At 39.1% G+C, this 20,431-nt stretch overlaps 1 protein-coding gene across 6 annotated transcripts in view; it reads right to left on the bottom strand.

Annotated features, from left to right (window-relative positions):
* Positions 1–20,431, bottom strand: part of upf2 (UPF2 regulator of nonsense mediated mRNA decay) — a 125,881-nt gene that overhangs the window by 69,430 nt on the left and 36,020 nt on the right. For all 6 annotated transcript variants that reach the window (XM_072241573.1, XM_072241578.1, XM_072241577.1 and 3 more), the window contains exons 11-17: positions 19,499–19,607; positions 19,152–19,265; positions 16,976–17,092; positions 12,575–12,760; positions 11,282–11,485; positions 8,460–8,735; positions 5,758–5,941 (exon numbers count right to left, since the gene is read on the bottom strand). In XM_072241573.1, the coding sequence (XP_072097674.1) occupies positions 5,758–5,941; positions 8,460–8,735; positions 11,282–11,485; positions 12,575–12,760; positions 16,976–17,092; positions 19,152–19,265; positions 19,499–19,607 (1,190 nt within the window). The remainder of the gene's footprint in view (positions 1–5,757; positions 5,942–8,459; positions 8,736–11,281; positions 11,486–12,574; positions 12,761–16,975; positions 17,093–19,151; positions 19,266–19,498; positions 19,608–20,431) is intronic.

Raw genomic sequence — 20,431 nt, 5'->3', positions numbered from 1 at the left:
GCGTTTCCTTTGCCCACCAGGGGCTCACTGACCTTCCTTCAGCTGGGAGTAAAGAATCTGTTTGGGGAGACGTGAATTAGGCACCAAAGTGACATGACTTATCAGTCAGAGTTGGGGTTGCTTTATTGTGGTGGAGATGCTGTTCATGTTGGCCTCCTCCAACATGCTGCAGTTAGTGAGTCTGTCCTTCCAGCTGATCCTCAAAATCCTTTGTAAGATTCTGGTCCAGATCTTTCAGGTGTCTATTGTAAATGGTCCACGATTCGGCTCCATACAGTACTGCAGGAAGGACGACTGCTCTATAGACCAAAAGTTATGTTTGGACTTGTAGGGTGTGGTCTTCAAAGACTCTGTTCCTTAATCTTGCATAGGCACCACGAGCACCCCTCAGGCGGTAGTTGATCTCTGAGTCGATGTCTCTGAGAGAATGTTGCCAAGGTAGGGAAAGTGGTCTACATTTTCAAGAGCAATATTGTCAACTTTATGGAGGACTAGATAAATGGCTGGTTGGGCGGTAGCTGATATAGGACCAGTGTCTTCTTTTTTTTTTATATACTCAAAACAAGACTCAGAACCCTATATGCCTTGCCTCAAAATACATTGAAGGTCTTCTTCAGAGAGTGCTGCAATGGCATTGTGATTCGCATACTAAAGCTCCTTGACATTGATGGTGCTGACCTTGAACGCGTTGAGGGTGAAAAGCCTGTTGTCCATTCTACACACGATTGGGATTCCCTGTGGCAGGTTTTGACCAATAAGGTGAAGGATGGCAGCAATAAAGATGGCAAATAGGGTGGGCACAATGACACAGCTCTGACTTCTGTCTTCACAGTGAAGGGTGCTGATTCAGCATCACTATTGCTGAATACTGTGGCTGACATGCCATCATCAGTAGTCTCAGTATTTGTAAATACAGGTACTTGTCAGGGCAGCCATGTCTTGACAGTATACTCCAGAGAGCCTGACAGACCTCTATCAAATGCCTTTCTCAAATCTAGAAAACCAAGTACAAGGGTTGCCTTTGTTCACACAGCATTTTTCCTGTAACTGGCGTGTTGTGAAGATCATGTCTGGATGGACGGAAACCATAATGTGATTCAGGGAATAATTCTTCAGATAGCGAAGATAAGTTAGTTGTTAAGGATATGTGCAAGTACTTTGCCTATTGTTGACTAGAGGGAGAGGTGCCTCTGTAAGTGCCACAACCCGCCTTGTCTCCCTTCTTGAATATAGTCACTATTAGAGCACCCGAGTTCTGAGGACAGTTGCTTCTTTTTGCATACCTTCAGGAGCAAGGCAAGTAAGTGGCGCAGGAGTGCTGGTCCACCATTTTTGAGAATCTCTGCTGGGATCCCATCAGGACCAGTGGCTACGTTGCTTTTCAGGCTCCTGATGGCATCATGGACCTCTTTCATACTGGAAGGTTCCTCCCTGACTTCTGTCACAGGTCTCTGAAGATTTTGATTGGTAACCTGTCCAGCAGTGCTGTCACAGTAAAGATGTTCTTGAAAGTGCCCCACCATTGATCACTGATACCTTTCCAATCCTTTAGCAAGTTCTTCCCATCCTTTGAGCACAGAGGGTTTAATCCGCAGTAACTTAGACCACAGACTGCTTTGGTGGCACTGAGGAAGCTTCCCGTGTCACCAGAGTCTGTCAGTCTCTGGATCTCCAGGGATTTCTCAGTCCACCAAGAATTCTGAGGAAAGACATCCTTGCCACAGAGGGAGTACAAAGAAGGTTCACCAGATTGATTCCTGGGATGGCAGGACTTTCATATGATGAAAGATTGGATCAACTAGGCTTATACTTGTTGGAATTTAGAAGATTGAGGGGGGATCTTATTTAAACATATAAAATCCTAAAGGGATTGGACAGGCTAGATGCAGGAAGATTGTTCCTGATGTTGGGGGAGTCCAGAACAAGGGGTCACAGTTTGGGGATAAAGGGGAAGCCTTTTAGGACCGAGATTAGGAAAAACTTCTTCACACAGAGACTGGTGAATCTGTGGACTTCTCTGCTACAGGAAACAGTTGAGGCCAGTTATTGGCTATATTTAAGGGGGAGTTAGATATGGCCCTTGTGGCTAAAGGGATCAGGGGGTATGGAGGGAAGGCTGGTACAGGGTTCTGAGTTGGATGATCAGCCATGATCATACTGAATGGCGGTGCAGGCTTGAAGGGCCGAATGGCCTACTCCTGCACCTATTTTCTATGTTTCTATGTTTCTATCTTATTTATTTAGAGACACATTTCAGAATAGGCCCCTCTGGCACTTCAAACCAAGCTGCCTAGCAACCCACTGGTCTAACCTTAACTTAATCATGGGACTATTTACAAAGACCAATTAACCTACTAACTTTGGATTGCGGAAGGACACCAAAGCACCTGGAGAAAACCCATGCATTCCCCGGGAAGGATATACAGACTTACAGAGAATACCAGGATTGAACTCTTGACATCCTGAGCTGTATTATCACAACACTAACAGCTAGGTTACCATGGGACCCATTAACTCCTTCACCCTTGTCTGGATATTTGTCTTGGCTTTGGAGTAAACTTCTCTTTTGGCCTTGTTTTCTGTCATTCTGCCAGGCACAAAAGACTTTCACTTCCATGGAGATAAGTTGTTCTATCTCCATGTCGTTGTCAACAGTCCAATCCTGATGTCTTCTGGACTTGTACCCATGGATGTGTTTGCAGGCATTGAGAATGATGGATTTAAGTTGACCAAAGTGTTCTTTGGCATCCTCCAGATATTCCCGTTGGGAAGTTTTCCCTAAACGAGGCCTGAAGGTGTTGTTGGGTGGCAATGTTAAGCAGGCTCTCGAGTTTTAGTCTTCACCTAGTCTGCTTCTTATGAACCCTCCTCTTTTTCATGAGTCTGTTGGACATGGTAGAGTGGATCAGGCGATGATCTGTCAAGCAGAAATCTGTGCCAATCATGGCAGTCCTTAGGAAAGACAATCCGAAGCTACTGTTTAGATCAGGCATGCTGCCAAGATGCCTTGAATAACGTTAGAGTAGATTAAAAGGTTAGCACAACATCATGAGTAGAAGGGCCTGTACTGTGCTATTCTATGTTCCATGTAAACAATACAAGCAATCACTGCTTGTGGTTTCTGTTACGACAGTTCCAAACTCATTGAATTTAGCAGGTAATTGTCCCTTTGATGTATTAGAATATAAAAAGTACATTGGATAAACTAGTGTAACAAAATCAGCAAAACCTATTATATAAATTGTGTTACACAAAAAAAAGCACATTTGAAATGAAAAGTGTAAAAAAAAATTCCAAGTAAACTATCTTAACTATGAAATTAGAAAGTATTTGACATTTACTGCTTGCAATATTATTCCAATTCACTGTTACTAAATTATAAATTGTTTACAGGGTCAGTGTCTAAGTTTCACTATTGCAAATGTTACTTGATTTAAGCTTGTGGTTTTCCACAAACCAAATACCAAGACCAAATACAATTATTTTAATACACATTCTGAAAATCTGCTCATACAGTTTATAAATGTTTGGCTGGTGTAACTATTTTTTTCTAGTTCTGAAAGCATCTGGAACAAGGACATTTTTATATTATGTATTAGTACTGATAACTACCGATGCAGAGATAAACAGCTGGATTTTTTTTAAAAAGGCAAGTAGATATTCTTTAAGTAATTCTTAAGCAAAGAACAATAAAAGACAGAAGATCTGTGCAAATATTCAGCAATTAAATGTTCAGTAAAATATTTGAGAAATAAATATTCCAAGTAGTTAACATATCTCTTTCAACAATATAAATGCAACAATGTCCTGGCACAGTCTGTGATGTGGTTGCCAGCTAATTGTAATAAAAGACCTTTGAGAAATTCCTTCCCCACCCTCACTGACTCTATGAGATAAAGGACAACAAGCCTTTCAAGGGCGATTCTCCCACCCCCATTAACAATGACTCAAATGCGCATTGACCAACAAGAGCATTGCTAAATCATTCATCATATTTCCCACAACCAACTCTAAATATATACATGCAAGTGGTGGCACAGTAGTTAGTGTAATGCCTTATAGTGCCAGCTATCAGCAATCAGAGTTCAATTCCTGACGTTGTCTGTGAGGAATATGTACTGTCTCCCCATGACTGCCTGAGTTTCCTCCCACACTCCAATGACATAGGAATTAGGGTTTTAGTAAAGTACATTGGTGTCAGAAGCATGTGACACTTGCGGTGGCTCCCTGGACTGTTTTGTCATAGACACAAAAGTCACATTTCACTGCATGTTTCAATGAACATGTGACAAATAAAGCTAATCTTTAATAGAAAATATTTAGACACTAGGGTGCAGATGCCAGAATTTGGCACAACACTAGCAGCAATAGAAGAGCTCAGAGGGTTGGGGGCAATAGACAGTCAATGCTTTGGGTCGAGACCCTTCTTGTGGACTGAGGATATTTAGTATGCTTACCAGGCAAAATCTAAATTATGTTGGTTATGCTCTGGTTTGTAAATAATTACTTTATTTATTTAGAGATACAGCATGGTAACAGGCCCATCCAACCAAAATGAACCTGTACTACCTAATTACACTCATGTGACCAATTAATTTCCTATCTGTATGCCTTCGTTCAAGATTCAAGGTTGTTTCATGTCATTTACAGTACACAAGTGAAAAGGAGAACAAAATAATTGTTACTATGGATCTGATGCAGCACAAAGAAACAATTAGAACAATTAAAACACATACACACAATAAACATAACTGCGTAAGACAGGTTATACACACATTGATTGTCTGTACATAAAGTGACACCAGGTACAGGAGTATCTGTACACGAGATGACTCTGACAGGTAATCATAAAGTAGTAGTGGTGGGGAGGTGTGGTGGGCTGAGTTGGAGGCTGGAGGTGTTGTTCAGTTTTACTACTTCAGGAAAGCAATTGTTTTGAGTCTTTGTAGCCTCCGCCCTGGTGGGATTGGGACAAACAATCCATGAACAGATTGGGTGGGGATCCTTCTTCATGTTGTTGGCCTTTTCCGGCACCTTTCTGTATGCATGTCTTTGACGGCAAGTAGGCTGATGCTAGTGACGTGTTGGGCAGTTTTGACTACCTGTTGTAGTGCCTTCCTGTCTGCTGCAGTGCAGTTTCCGTACCATGCAGTGATACAGATTGTTAGAATGCTCTCTACTGCACATCTGTAGGTCATGAGTATGGAACGTGGGAGGAAACTGGAGCACCTGGATGAAACCCACGTGGTGCTGGGAAGAACGTACAGACTCCTTATCAACATCAGCAGAACTGAAACCAGGTCACTTGCTCTACCCTAACTGCTATGCAATCACACCACACCTTTATTGAGAGATGAATATTCCAGCATTCAAGGTCTGCTTCATAGACAGAGGTGCTGTCTGCCAGATGAGACATTAAACTGAGGTCCCGTATTTTTTTTACTGAAGATTAAAAAAAAACACGACTGCCCCAAAGAACAACAGAAAAGTTGTCTCTGGTGTCCTGGGCAATATTTAACTGGTGGAGGAAAGAGTAAGCAAACAAAGCAACAGTCTTTAGTACTTATTGAGCATTTCAAAATACAATTCACGCCAATGAGATACTTCATCAATATGATCACAGTCTTGATTGTTTTTTTGGTTTGAGTTGATAATCTCAATTTAACACCAAGAGTGAAATTGGTCAAAGAACAATAATTTAAAAAATGTTGAGGTCTTACTGGAAAACCATCCCAACATAAAATGAGCTTTGCTTACCTAGTTTAATCAGGAATTCACGTTCGAGTTCCTGTACTTGCTTGATTGCCTCTTCAAGAGAAGCACAGAACTTCATCTTTGGCCGAAGCAGTTCAAGGATGTCACTGATCATGTAGTCCACATCAATAGGGAAAGGGTGATCTTTCGTCCACACATCCAAACTCTTCTTCCACCAGATATAACGCTACAGTGGGTAAATATGAGAGATACCATCATACAGGTGATTAACTTAAGGCTAGATCTGACAGTAGCTGTGTATACAATGTAAGCCCCCGGAGATTACTATACCCAATATACTCGGAAATATTTAAATAAATGATAAAGCTAATATTACTGTAATAAGTTAGATCAAAATGAATGTGATGGGAAAAGCTGGGTAAGATGCAGCATTATGTAAAGAAAGAAATAAAAATGTTTTATTGTCATAAAAGACCACCATGCAGAATCTTGCCAGCAATAATATGTTGATTCCTATTTATGCACTTAAGACATTCAATTACAGTCAACTTGATAAATCCTTTAAAAAAATGAACAATGATAATGTGCATCCTTGTCTTCTTGGCAGTTTGAGCAGCTTAACCCAGTAGGTAGAAAGATTTAATGTTAAATATGATTGTGGAGACTTCCTTCTAATTTTATTTGAACTGGAGCTAACTTTTCAAAGATTCTTCAGTCTGTTGACAGTCACTAAAGAGAGTCAGCCCCACACACTACTACAATGACTCAGCACCTCAGAGAATTAAAAGAGGTTTTTGTTTAACACAAAAGATTCTGCAGAAACTGAAAATCTTAAGCGACATACACAAAATGCTGCAGGAACGCAGCAGATTTTTAAATTTAAAATTACATGTTTCCATGCAAAGCCATATTACCCTTTAATGTGTCCCTCTTAAACCTCAGAGCAAATGAATTATAGGAATGCTTTTTATATTTATTTTTGAGATTTTAAAGATTCTGTTCTTTACACTTGTGTTTTAAGCTACATTGTATTCACTATAACAATCATTTTGTTCTCTTTTATACTTGTGTACTGAAGAATGACAATAAATCATGAATCTTGAATCTTATTTCCCAAAAAACTAAATTTTTGTTAGCTGTTAAAAAATAAGGGAGATAAAACAGCTCTTATAATTCATACCATCATTTTTAAATGCTTAAAATTTTAACCCAACATCTAACAGATTAATGCTATAAAGACACACACAACCCTTTAAAGATGACAGCATCGCTGACAGTTTCAGTGCAGTGATTTTCCCCCTCATGTCTCCAAGCATCGCAGAGACACAAAATAATTGTACAACACACTAAGGACCTAGACAAACTCAGTGGCTTTACTCCAGCTCTGCTACATGCTGCTTCAGATTTCCAGCATCTGCAGTCTCGTGGCTCCATTAAAATTACTGTTAAAATTCCTTCTGCTTTACAAATGACTACAATTCATGTTATCTGTATTATTTATTTACTTTTTTTGTATTTGTAGTTTGTCTTCTTTTGCACATTGGTTATTCGTCAGTCTTTGTGTGTAACTTTTCATTGATTCTACTCTATTTCTCTGTCCTACTGTGAATGCTGACAGGAAAATGAATCTCAAGGTAGTATACGATGACATATATTTACTTTGATAATAAATTTACTTTAAACCCTGAAGGAAGTGGTGTGCCACTTGGCTCGAATAAGCTGAGTCATTATGTACCAGTCCTGGATGAAACCATTGTCTATTGCCTTTCATTAACTGGGAATGTATCACTAACTCAAAAACACATGCTCAGTGTTTTCATTTCAGAGGATCAACACACAAGTGCCATTACAAAACGGCATGGCAGTGCCTCCTCTTACTTAGAAGTTTGCATAGATTTGGCACATCGTCTAAAACTTTGACAAACTTCTATAAATGCACAGTGCAGAGTATACTGACTGATTGCATCTCAGCCCGATATGAAAAAAACCAATGCCCTTGAACAGAGAACCCTACATGAAGTAGTGGATGCAGCCCAGTCCATCACAGGAAAAGGCCCCATCACCGTTAAGCACATCTACAAAGAGGGCTGACATAAGAAAGCAGCATTCATTAAGGACCTCCACCAACCAGACCACGCTCTCTTTTCACTGCTGCAACAGGAAAGAGGGACAGAAGCCTCAGATCCCACACCACCAGGCTGAGGAACAGTTATTCTCCTTCAACCATCAGGTTCCTGAACCATCACAGATAACTTCATTCACCCCAACAATGAATTGATTCCACAACTTAAAGACTCACTTAAGGACTTTACAACTTATTGTTTCAACATTATTTATTATTACTTTTTTGTATTTGCACAGGTTGCTTTCTTTTGCACATTGGTTTTTGTCTGTCTTTGTTTGTGTGTATTTTTTTTATTGATTCTGCTGTGTTTCTTCATATCTACTGTGAATGTCCGCAAGAAAATGAATCTGAGGGTGGTATATGGAGATATATATGTACTTCAATAATAAATTTACTTAATTTTGAATATAAATTTCAGTGCCTTGGAAAGGAGTTACCAAGTCTTGGTATTCATCATGCATGATTTAGATACTTATTCTATCAGATTAGGACATTAATTTTGGTTTCTTCCAATACTAAAAGAAGAAAGGTAGTGTTTTAATCACTTTGTATTTTGATATTTTACAGTCAAAGTAAATTAAATTTTAAAAAGAACAAGAATCCTGTAATCGACAGTCACCTGAAAATATACAAGGAAACAGTCCAGCTTTCGCTTGCTCGAGCCCCTGTCGAAGTATTGCCCGCAGGTGTCCAGCAAGGTGCAGACTAGTCGGATTCGGAATAAATGCTCTGGGGGGTCCAGTGGGGTGGCGCTGCCATCTGTACTTATACCAAATGTAATGAAGGAATACAGAATTCGGAAAATGACTGCAGATTCCACCATTCTATAATTGTACAACTCTCCAAGGAACTTAACACTGCTGATTCGCCTTTGGTTGAACTTGGGCTGGTTGACCTTAAACAGAAAGAGTACCCCATTTTGAGCCGACGCATGCAAAATTCACATGGAAACATTTTCAAATTCAGTTTTGTCTACTGTTCTATGGTACCAGAAGAACACACACAAAGTACTGGAGGAACTCAGCAGGTCAGGCAGCATTGGATCAAAGCCAGATTGGAGGACTAGGTCAAAGCCCAAAGGCCAACCAAATACGCTGGAAAAGTTGGGGCCCAGTGTCTGTGAGGCCATGAGTCCACTGGAGACTGGAGGCTGAAGGAGACTGCCTATCCGGGGTTAAGGGACTCTTTGTGCGTGGCTGGGTAGGTGGGAAAGAGAGAAGTATCGGGCTTGTTTCACTGTTCTTCTGGGCATTGTTGGCATGCTACGTTGACACTAGAATTGCGGGATGACCCCAGCACACCCATGGATATGTTAATTATTCACACAAATGGCACATTTCACTGTATGTTTGGAGGTATATGTGATAAATAAATCTGAATCTATGGAGAAGGATAAAATTCTGGCACTTCAGGCTCAGACCCTTCATCAGGACTGGAAAGGAAGGGGACATACGCCAGAATAAGGTGGAGAAGTGGGAGCAGTACAAGTGATAGGTAAGACCAAGAGAGGGAGGAGGTCAGTGAATGGGGCAGGGGGGTTGAAGTAGGACACTGGGAAAGGATAGGTGGAAGAGGTGAAGGGCTGGAAGAGGAGAGGACAGTGGACAATCGGAGAAAGGGAAGTAGGGACACCAGAAGGAGGTGACGGGCAGATGAGGAGAGAGGATTGAGAGGGGAATGGAAAAAAGACAAGGAGGAGCAGGAAGAATAGTGCTGGATTGGAGCAGGATGGAGCAAGGATTTGATTAAGGCAAGAAAGCAGAAGCTGAAGTTGCTTTTGCTTTTATAAGGCTACACCATAATCCCTGTCTCTTAAATATCACATGTCAACCATTTTTCCAATATAGGAAAACTGACAGTGACTTGGGCAGCAGCCAAAGAACAAGAGGACGATGATGGTATTTCTCTTCCATTGTGGTGTCAGGCTACTGTCAGCCCCAGTTTCTGCTGAAACAATTACACACATCATTAGAAACTTTACCGAGCGGACCACTTGCGTGACGACGCAAACCAAGTGCCGCAAGCAAAGTGAAAAGAAGAACTGATGAACTATGTGCCTCATAGTGCTTGTTCATTTTCCTTAAGTACCTCATCAGCAGTTGTTTCCACTTGTAAAGTCCGAGGCCCCACTCTCTCACACCTAGATGTTCTGCCAAAGGGCTGGATGTGATGCATTTATTAGTGGCCCCTCTTACAGTTCACCCTGTAACAAATTTGCAAAGCTTCTCTTTTACATTTAATTGAAATTTCACCTCATAAAATATGGAAGCCTATATTAAAATCTGAGAACTTCTACCCCACTTCTCACAAAAGCAGATCTCCCACCCTTGAAGTCAACAAATGGTTGCCAATGTTTTGAATAATGAGGACCTGAATGAAGACCTGAGTTATAGGGAAAGACTGGATATGTTAGGAATTTATTCCATGGAGCATAGGAAAATGAAGGGAGATTTGATAGTATGTAAAATTATGAGTGATATAGATAGGGTATATGCAAGCAGGCTTTATCCATCGAGGTTGGATGAGACTAAAACTAGAGGTCATGGGTTATGGGTGAAATTGAACTGTTTAAGCAGAACATGAGGGGAATCTTCTGCACTCAGATTGAGAGTGGCAAGAGCTGCCAGTGGAAGTGGTAGATGCAGGTTTCATTGTAGCATTTAAGAGACATTTGGATAAGCACGTAGCTGGGAGGGATATGGAGGGCTATGGTCCAGGTGCAGGTATATGGAATGAGGCAAAATAATAGTTCAGCATGGAGAAGATGGGCTGAAGGGCCTGCTTCCATGCTATAGTTTTCTATGAATATATGGCAACAAGGTTGGGGAGGGCACTGGGAAAAATGGCCAGCATTTCCAATGTTCAAACATCCTCTCAACAATCAACAGACAGAAACACTACTTGCAGGAATTTGTGAGGAATAGTGGTATCGCTAGAAATGAGCCTCAGTATTGATTGGCATCCTTCAGGGAGAAAAGAGAAGATAACATATGCATTCCTTAAAAACACAAATGATCTCATTTCATTGCTACAAAATGCTATTACTTCTTACAACATGCAGATCAATATCAGTTTCTAAAGATTAAAGATTAGCTTTATTTATCACAAGTACATCAAAACATATAGTGAAGTGTGTCATTTGCATCTGTATCTGAGGCAACCTCCATGTCACTAAACTTCCGTCGCCAACGCAGCTTGCCCACAACTTACTAACAATAACCTATACGTCTTTGGAATGTGAGAGGAAACTGGAACACCTAGAGAGAATCCAGGTGGTCACAGAGAAAATGTACAAACTCCTTTCAGACGATGGCAGGAATTGAACCTGGATTGCTAGTGCCGCAAAGCTTTACACCAACAGCTACGCTACTGTGATGACCCTATGAAAAGCCTAGATTAATGAAGAAGGATATTGCTCAATAATTATACAAAATTTCATACCTCCATTCCAAGACGAATATCTTCCAGTACTCCATCAACAACATGTATTCCAACATCTTCCTGGTATGGCACCAATCCAGCCAACAGATTTGCGACACAGTGAATGCTGTTATACTTCACATTCCAGATGTTGATCATGCAGTTAATAACATATTCCTTCACCTCCAGATCATGCCATGCCAATTTTCTCATCTGTCTCAACACCTATGATATAAAGATTCTGTTTGGCCCATATTTAATATAGATATCCCAGTCCACACTTCATTTGTATCAGTTAATGACAACATATAACAAGAATAATTGTCTTCTTGCAGATTTTACGTTCCCCACTCCCCTTGCCCAGTTAAATTCTTGTGAAGAGCATTTTCTTGTTATCTTTTTTATTTTGCTTTTAATTAGATTTTACCTGGAGCAATTAGATGTAATATAAGGGTAACACATTCCTCGCTAATGGCAATTAGTTTATTTTCACATATACAGTGGAAAACTTCGGAAGGTCAGAATTATAATTAGGTTTAAAATCAATGGCATACAGTAAGTTGTAAAATTTTTCTTCAAAGGTGAAGGTGTCGTGAAGGTGTGCAGCTCATGAGGTTATCATAATGAATAAAGTGTCAAGCACAGAGAGTTTTTATTTGTGGTTACATAAGCACACTACATTAAATAATTATTTAATGTAGTGTGCAAAAATACCAAGGATAAACTATGGTACCTTAATTAATATATTCATGACCACATAAGCTGAAACAATATAGTGCACAAAAAATCCTAAAGATAAACTATGCTGCTTTTAATGAGCAGATCCAATAGTGACTTGATTCCTCCACCACACAGCTCACTAGCTATTTTAAAGCAGGATTTTCACAATGTTAAAGTAGCTATTGGTGGATGTAATAAGGCTGATAAAGGGATGAATGTTTTTCTGGAAAAGATTTCTCCCCTTCAAAATAGTACCACTTTTTAAAAAAGTGATCTGATAGGCGGCTCTTGGTTTAATATCTTATTGAAAGGGTTGAACCTCTGATAAGTATTTCCTTCAAACAGAGCACTCGAATGTCTTGACTGAGGCACACAATCTTCCAATTCAAAGTGGAAATGCTGTCAACTGACTCAAAACTTAAACCTGTAAACTCAATTTCCAACAGGAGCTCTGTTGGTAAAGATTAACTGCTTTTATTTGAATTGAAAAGGTCGAGGTAAAAGACAACGGAATGTTAATCTTATTATTTTATTTTTTAGAAACCACTTTTAGGAAAAGTACAGTGAATAATTCATTTATTAACTAGTAATTACCTTTTCTGTTGTGACCTTGGACAAGTCTTTGTAGAGAAGTTTACGGATATATTCCTGAAGGGGAGGGCGCTTCTTTCGCACCATTTTCTCAACTGGAGGAGGATTACAGTAGTAATATGCATTTTCCACCATGGTAACGTAACGAGCATCCAAGTGCATTGCCTGTTTCTTACGCATCATTTGCTCCTATAGAGATGACATTGAACTATTCAGTATTATTAGGGGATAAAAAAAGATCAGAAAACAGTTTGAAGAGCAAATAATTACTATAACCATAAGTACAGCAACATAAATAATTAGCCAAGCATATAAAAGAACACTGAACCCCACTGAAAGTTGAAAGGTCTAGATAGAGTGGATGTGGAGATGATATTTTCAAAAGTGGGAGGGCCTAGGACCAAAGGGCTCAGCCTCAGAGTCAAAGGACATCCCTTTAGAACAAAGCTGAGGAGGAATATCTTTTGCCAGAGTGTGGAGAATCTGCAGAATTTATTGCCACAGATTGCTGCAGAGGCCAAGTCATTGGGTATATTTAAAGCAGAGATTGGTAAGTTTTTGATTTGTAAATGCATTAAATGCTACATGGAAAAGATAAGACAATGGATTTGAGAGGGAAAAGTAAATCAGACACAATCAAACGATATACTCAATGGGCCAAATGACCCAAGTCTGCTCCTTGGTGTTATGAAGATGATAATCAGCATGAAGATGACCCTGAGTAAGGAACTCAAAAAGACTGTATCCCGTCCAAGTTTATCAAGGGTCAGTTGTACCACTTCGTAAGTTTTGATTAGCAAGGTCATCAAAGGTTACAGGAAGAAGGTAGGAGAATGGGGTTGAGGAGGGTATATCAGTCATGATTAAATGGCGGAGCAAACTCTGTGGGCCAAATGACCTAATTCTACTCCTGTATCTTACGCTCTTATGAAGAATGCACTACATTTATAGTCAGCCAGTACCATCTTGCACAAGGTAGCAATTGCAAACTTGAACATCTAAAACATTCAACAAAATTCTGCAAGTCGGAATCGGCTAAGTACACATGATAAAGATCATGCCCCATGTATTCTATTTGCTTATTGAGTCTCATTTAGTAATATGGAATAAATTGCTGTAATAAATATCATACTGTACAATTCCTGAAATGAATTAACTGCATATTTTTAAATAACACATTGCTGATATATACTCAGGGCCACTTTACTAGATTATCTCCTGTATCCGATAAAGTGGCCACCGAGTGGTCTTCTGCCGCTGCAGCCCATCTTCAAGGTTCGATGTGTTGTGCATTCACAGATGCTCTTCAGCACACCACTGTTGTAAAGCATAGTTATCTGAGTTACCGCTGCCTTCTTGTCAGTTTGAAACAGTCTGGCAATTCTCCTCTGAACTTCCTCATTAACAAGGCATTTTGCCCACAGAACTGCCACTCACTGGATTTATTTTTTGTTTCTTCTAGCATTCTCTTTAAATCCCAGGAGATCAGCAGCTTCTGAGATACTCAGACTACCACATGCGGCACCAACAATCATCCATGGTCAAAGTCACTTAGATCACCTTTCTTCCCCATTCTGATGTTTCATCTGAACAACAAATAACCTCTTGACCATGACAGCATGCTTTTATGCACTGAGTTGTTGCTACATGATTGGCTGATTAGATATTTGCATTATCGAGGTGTACAGGTGTACCTAAAGTGGCCACTACATGTACATCAAGCATCTCAAAGCTGCAGAATACAAAAACACCCGATTAGATAATGTTAAAGCAGCATGATTGAAATTACTAGTAGATAAAGCAGAAAAGTGCTCAGAAGGATTGAAAACGAAAATAGGGCAGAAGCTGGTAATCTGAAATAAAAACAGAAAATGCTGGAAAGACTCAAGCTCAAGTGTAAATCAAGCTTTCCTCTGCAGGTGTGGGTCTGCTACATGTCACACCAGAGATGCAAACAGGTTAGTGTCATACTACATAAACATAAGAGATTCTGCAGATGCTGGAAATCTTGAGTAACACAAAAAACCTGGAGGAACTTAACAGGTCAGTCAGCATCTATGGATGGTAAAAAGTTGACATTTCAGGCCAAGACCCTTCATCAGGACTGGTATCTGTGTACTCTACCTAGTGCCACACTAGTTACATTACAGAAATACATTGCCAACGATTTAGGAGGATGTCCTGTGTTGTACTGGCATACAACGAAGAGAAATTACTATTGGCCAGATGCTTTTGTTTACAAATGTACATTACTTGAATTCACATTCTTTTTACTACCATGACCTAGTTATGTATAGATTGATCTTTCTGAAATAAGCACTATCTCAATGCATGTGACAACAATTAACCAATGCCCTACAGTGATATAGCTTAGCGATTGTTTCATTCAAAGTAATATTAATGATCAAAACTGAATTAATACAGCTGAAGACCGACGTTCAATATTTTAAGAATAGCTTCTTCCTCTCCTCCACCATTTTTCTGAATTGATGAACCTATAAACACTACCTCACTATTTCTCTTTTGCACCATTTACTGTAACTAACAGTAATTTACATATCACACTACACTACTGCGACAACAAATTTCATGACAAATATCAGTGACAATAAACCTGATTCGCATCTTTTAATGTACAAAGATACCTTTTTAACAAGGTGTGGGCAGATCTCCCAAATGCTCCCATCCATTTGTATATGTTAGCTTGAGGAGCATCACACTGAGTTAGCACAGAAAAGGAATGTGTGGTTCAAAAGATAGTATGCCTGCTGTCCTTTTGAAGAAGATCAGATGATGCATGATTTCTTAAACTGATTTCCTGATTATCTTATTGCTCTTGTGTTTATGACAATAAAGTTGACCTTGACTTTGATACTGACTCTTCACTGCCACAGTCCAGGCAGAGCAAAATCACCTATTATGTACAAACTGGATATTTTGTATACTCAGTTTTAGGACTACAATACCAGATGTATGTTAATAAATGCAGCAATGACATTTAAAGACATGGAAACCATTTTTTCCCTTGAGCACATAGCCAACATTCAAGGTAGCCATCCTAAATGTCACAAAAATCAGAATATTACTATGCAAGTTGCTACCACTGCCAGAAAAGGCAACACATCACAAGGCATGCCAGAAATCACAGTACTCCATTATACTCACAATTACCACACCCAAACCACGGAAATAGGTTCCGGCTTTGAATATTTACTTTTCAGAATTCTAGACCATTTTTTGAAAGTTCTATTCAATAAAAACGTTGGTTTCAGCTGCACCAGTACCTGAGATTAATATGTGTGTTCACATCCTAACAGATGAAAGGCCAATCAGATCATTTTTCATCTCAATGCTTGCTCATTGAGACCACCAACCAATATCATGAAGTCACATTTTATTCTGAAGCAACAGCTCACGTTTGAAACAATCTAACTTCCTAATCAATAATTCAAATGACTGCCCAAAATTAATAAATAATGAATGGTTGAAACTGGGTTGAGCAAGGCAAAGAAAAAATTCAAAATAAAAAATATATAGAACCCAATCTGACTGTTCCTTCTTACATAGCACTACATGTTTCTATCAACCATATGCTTATCAAAGAGACACTTAAATGTCACTAATGTATCTTCCCCAACCCCTTGCAGGATGTTCCATGCACCCACCATTCTTTATGTAAAAATTTACCTCCGACACCCTCCCCCCGCAATATTTTTCCTCCAGTTACCTTAAAATTATACCCTCTTATTTTAGCCATTTCTGTGCTAAGAAAAAGTCTCTGGCTATCCATTCGATCTGTGCCTCTAATAACCTATTGTTATAATCTCTAATAACCTGCACCTCTATTGTATTGCCTCTCAATCTCATTCACTTCAAAGAAAAGAACCCTAGCTCACTTAACCTATCCTCATAAGACATGATGACTTTCCATGGCAGCCTCCTTCACTGTCCCGTCTACCTTTAATGCCACATTCAGAGAACCATGTATTTGTATTCCTAGGTCCCCTTAACCAAGGTCCAGATCTAAACTATACTTTGAACCCCCCATATTGACTATCAGACCTCAGGAATCACAATGGAAAGCTCTCGCAATTTTAGAATAATATAATTTTAATTACGACTATTAACAAGAGAGTACACTCAAATAATATTTCCCTCATTATCAAATTTCCAGTTTGCCTAAATCTTGCCTGGGGTTCCAGCATGAAGCATAAATAACCTATGACAAACACAGAAAATGGAAAGAGATCACTGTTTGTTGCTCTTCCAGAAAAACCAGTTACCAAGCATTTGGCTCAAGATGGCCAAGGATGACTCAACCACATATAGTTGCAAAATAGCTCATGGCTAGATCTAAAGGAGAAGGACTGGGTACACACAATAAAAAATCTTTACATATCTTACCAAAAGAACACTGGTCCGCAAATGGGATTCGGGTGATCGGAACAGAAAACGACCGGCAGTTTCCAGAAGCGTGCAGGCCATTTCAATATGGTGATGAGAAAAGTCAGCCAAAAGCATCTGAACATAAAAAAAATGAAAGTAGTTTCTCATTACATAATAAAGCATTTTTATTGATCTAAAGTATATGGCAGGATAATGAAAAGATTTTTTAAGTAGGACATTTGAGAGGAAAATAAGTTGTCTTTCTACAGTAGTAGTCGTCAACCTTTTTAAGCCCAAAATCCCCTACCTCAGCCTTAGTGAAAGGCAAGATCGACCTACCAAATCATTTAGTCACACGCATGCACAACAGGCAGAAAAGACCAGCAGTAAAACCCCACAACCCGGAAACAACCTCTCTTTACAAACAGCTTTCTGTAGTGGGAGTATTGCTATATTACCATTATATTAATTAGTATTACTTATTTTATAATGCTCACATTACAACACCTATAATCCTATGTTTCATTATTTAATTTTATTTCAACACGAAAAATAAATGAATAAAAATTAACTGTTGCACTCACTGTGATGACTGGGGCTGAATACTTTCTGCTAGTTCCCTGAAATTCGGCTCATAATTACAGACACAGCCAGCCTGAGACAGTCTGTGAGGTGCCTGTCAGTAAGACAGCTCCTGTACTTAGATTTCATAATTTTCATCTGTTGCAGCACAGCACCCTCGCAAACCCCCTGACAGACTGAATATTTGAATGGACAGTTTCCTTTGTTAGACTGAATATTGAATCTGCCACGCTTTTCAGGTGTTTTGTATTGGTAAGCTGTTACTGAGACACTAGTATAAGTTTCTGAGGTACGCAAGATAATGACACTACTGTTTTTTGTTTCCAGTTATTTACATTTGGGGAATGTTGGAATTTAAAGGGGGAGAAGTGTTGTAATGCGAACATTATAAAGATAAGTTAATACAAATTAGGCTAATGGTAATAGAGCAATACTCCTGCTACGGAAAGCTGTCTGTAAAGAGTGGTTGCCTCGGGGTTGCAGGGTTTTACTTCCGATCTTTTCTACCGCGGTGCATGGCGGGGGGGGGGTGCTAAACACACATGCGCACTGGGCAGAAAGAACGGAACTAAAACTCTGCAACCTGGAGACAATCTCTCTTTACAAACAGCTTTCAGTAGCTGGAGTATTGCTATATTACCATTATCCTAATTAGTAATACTTATTTTTATAATGCTCACATTACGACAGTATTTGTGTATTTATTTTTCATTTTTTTTCAGGATCTACTGGGAAAATCTCAAAGATCGACCAGTTGGCGACCACTATTCTAGAGTCTGTTTTGCCAATAACTGCGCTGTTGCTCATAATTAAATTAGAAAAGAAAAAGGAAAATAAAAGAGAAATGGAGAGCTATGTTGGAGTGAAGGGTTAGATTGACATTGGAATAGGTTAAAAAGTTGGCCTGTATTGTGCTGTAATGTTCTATGTTCTTAAAAAAAAAACTTAATTTGTCAAATGCAGCGCAAGTTTCATAAGTCAATGCTTCTTATCCCTGCAAACTAACATCATTGGCCAAAGGGCCTGTATTGTTATATGTTTGAGGAAATTTGCTATGTCACCAAAGACTCCAGCAAATTGATACAGATGTACCACGGAGAGCATTCTAAATAGTTGCATCGCTGTTTGGTATGGAGGGGCCACTGCACTGTACTGGGAAAAGCTGCACAGCACTGCAAACTCAGCCAGCTACATCCTGGGCACTAGCCTCCCTAGTATAGAGGACATCTTCTGCAGTATTTTCTACGTATTGCACTGTACTGCTGCTGCAAAACAAATTGCATGACATATTGTCAGGGATTTTTTTATGTTCTATGTACACTGTGGTTATGGAATGACACAAGAAATTCTATATGCTTTTCAAAATGTGTAACAGAAGCCTTTATTTTTGCTCTTTACAAGCTTTGACTGCAAAGATAACACTTTATATTATTTGAATTTCTCCAAGGAGAGTGTAACTTTATCACAGATTTTATGAGACATGCAGACATAAATTATGTAGACATATTCAAAAGCTATTATATAATCCTGCAACATTTCTGCCGAATTGAAGAATGCTTGTAGGTCTCAGGCCATTTATCATATGCATGGATAAAAGATGTTGCTGACTGACCTTTAAACAATGAAGGGTATCATTCTTAGAGAACATTTTAAACTTTGTTAGTTCCCCAATGAACCGCACTGTCTTGTTCTTAGTTTCAATATTGATCTGATCCTTCTTCCGGACCTGAACATAAAAGCAAAACAGAATGTTCAAAAAAATTTGGATATAATCATCCAAGTTAATTAAATGGTTACTCTGCCACATTCAATCTTGTATTCAAAGTTATATTTTTTTAAAAATCACATCCGATTAAAGTAAATTCATACTGACATTAGAAAGTGATTTAGAAGTAGTTTCTTAGACAATTTATTTTAAAACAAATGATATCAGTGTTGCTATAAAAAATGTACACATACATGGAATCGGAAATCCCCTTTTAACATGGCACAGAGATCTTCTGCCACATCCCCCATGCACGGATGTAGAGTACCAACCAGACGGGCATAAAATGGAAGCAGATCCAATCTGAAGGGAGAAAATGTGTTCAAGAATCAACTCACACAAAGCACTTAGAACATTATCTGGAGACTTATCTTTAAGGCATTCTAAACACATTTCTGGAGTAAAAATAATTTTGAAAACATGCATTGAAGTGTGATGATATGAATAAGAACTTGCATGCAGATTTAAACCATACAACCTAATCACTCCATTAACACCACAACTGCAAAGTAAGAATGTTAATTGCACATATCGAAATAACAATTACTGAGTTACCAAACAAGGCAACACCCATCGCAAACAAAGCTACCCCAGCTTGGCCTTTAAATAAAACTAAATAAACTTTTCATTCTGGGGAATTTAAGGAGTGACTCATCAATAAAGGGGACCAAAATAGATTTAAACAAAAACCTATTCCAATTAAGTCTCCTTAGATTCCATCCAGTTTTTTTCCTTTTAGCCTTATTGTCTGTGCCCTTTCTGGGAGTTGTGCTGTTTTAGGATATTGACAGTGATGCTGTAAAACATTCAAAACATTGAAAAAAAATCAAAAGCTGACTTATTATCACTGACATATGTTGTGAAATTTGGTGTTTTGCAGCAAATTTCACAATATACACTCAGTGGCCACTTTAATAGTTACCCCCAATGAACCCAGTGTGGTCTTCAGCTGCTGTAGCCAATCTACTTCAAGGGTTGACATGTTGTGCATTCAGAGATGCTCTTCAGCACACCACTACTGTAACATGTGAGTTACTGTCACCTTCCTATCAGCTTGAACCAGTCTGGACATTTTCTTCTGACTTCTTATTAACAAGGCATTTTAGCTCACAAACTGCTGCTCACCA

The sequence above is a fragment of the Mobula birostris genome, chromosome 23, assembly GCF_030028105.1.
Source record: "Mobula birostris isolate sMobBir1 chromosome 23, sMobBir1.hap1, whole genome shotgun sequence".
Taxonomy (NCBI): domain Eukaryota; kingdom Metazoa; phylum Chordata; class Chondrichthyes; order Myliobatiformes; family Myliobatidae; genus Mobula; species Mobula birostris.
Note: the sequence above shows the minus strand (reverse complement) of the source record. Positions and strands in the feature narration are given on the sequence as shown.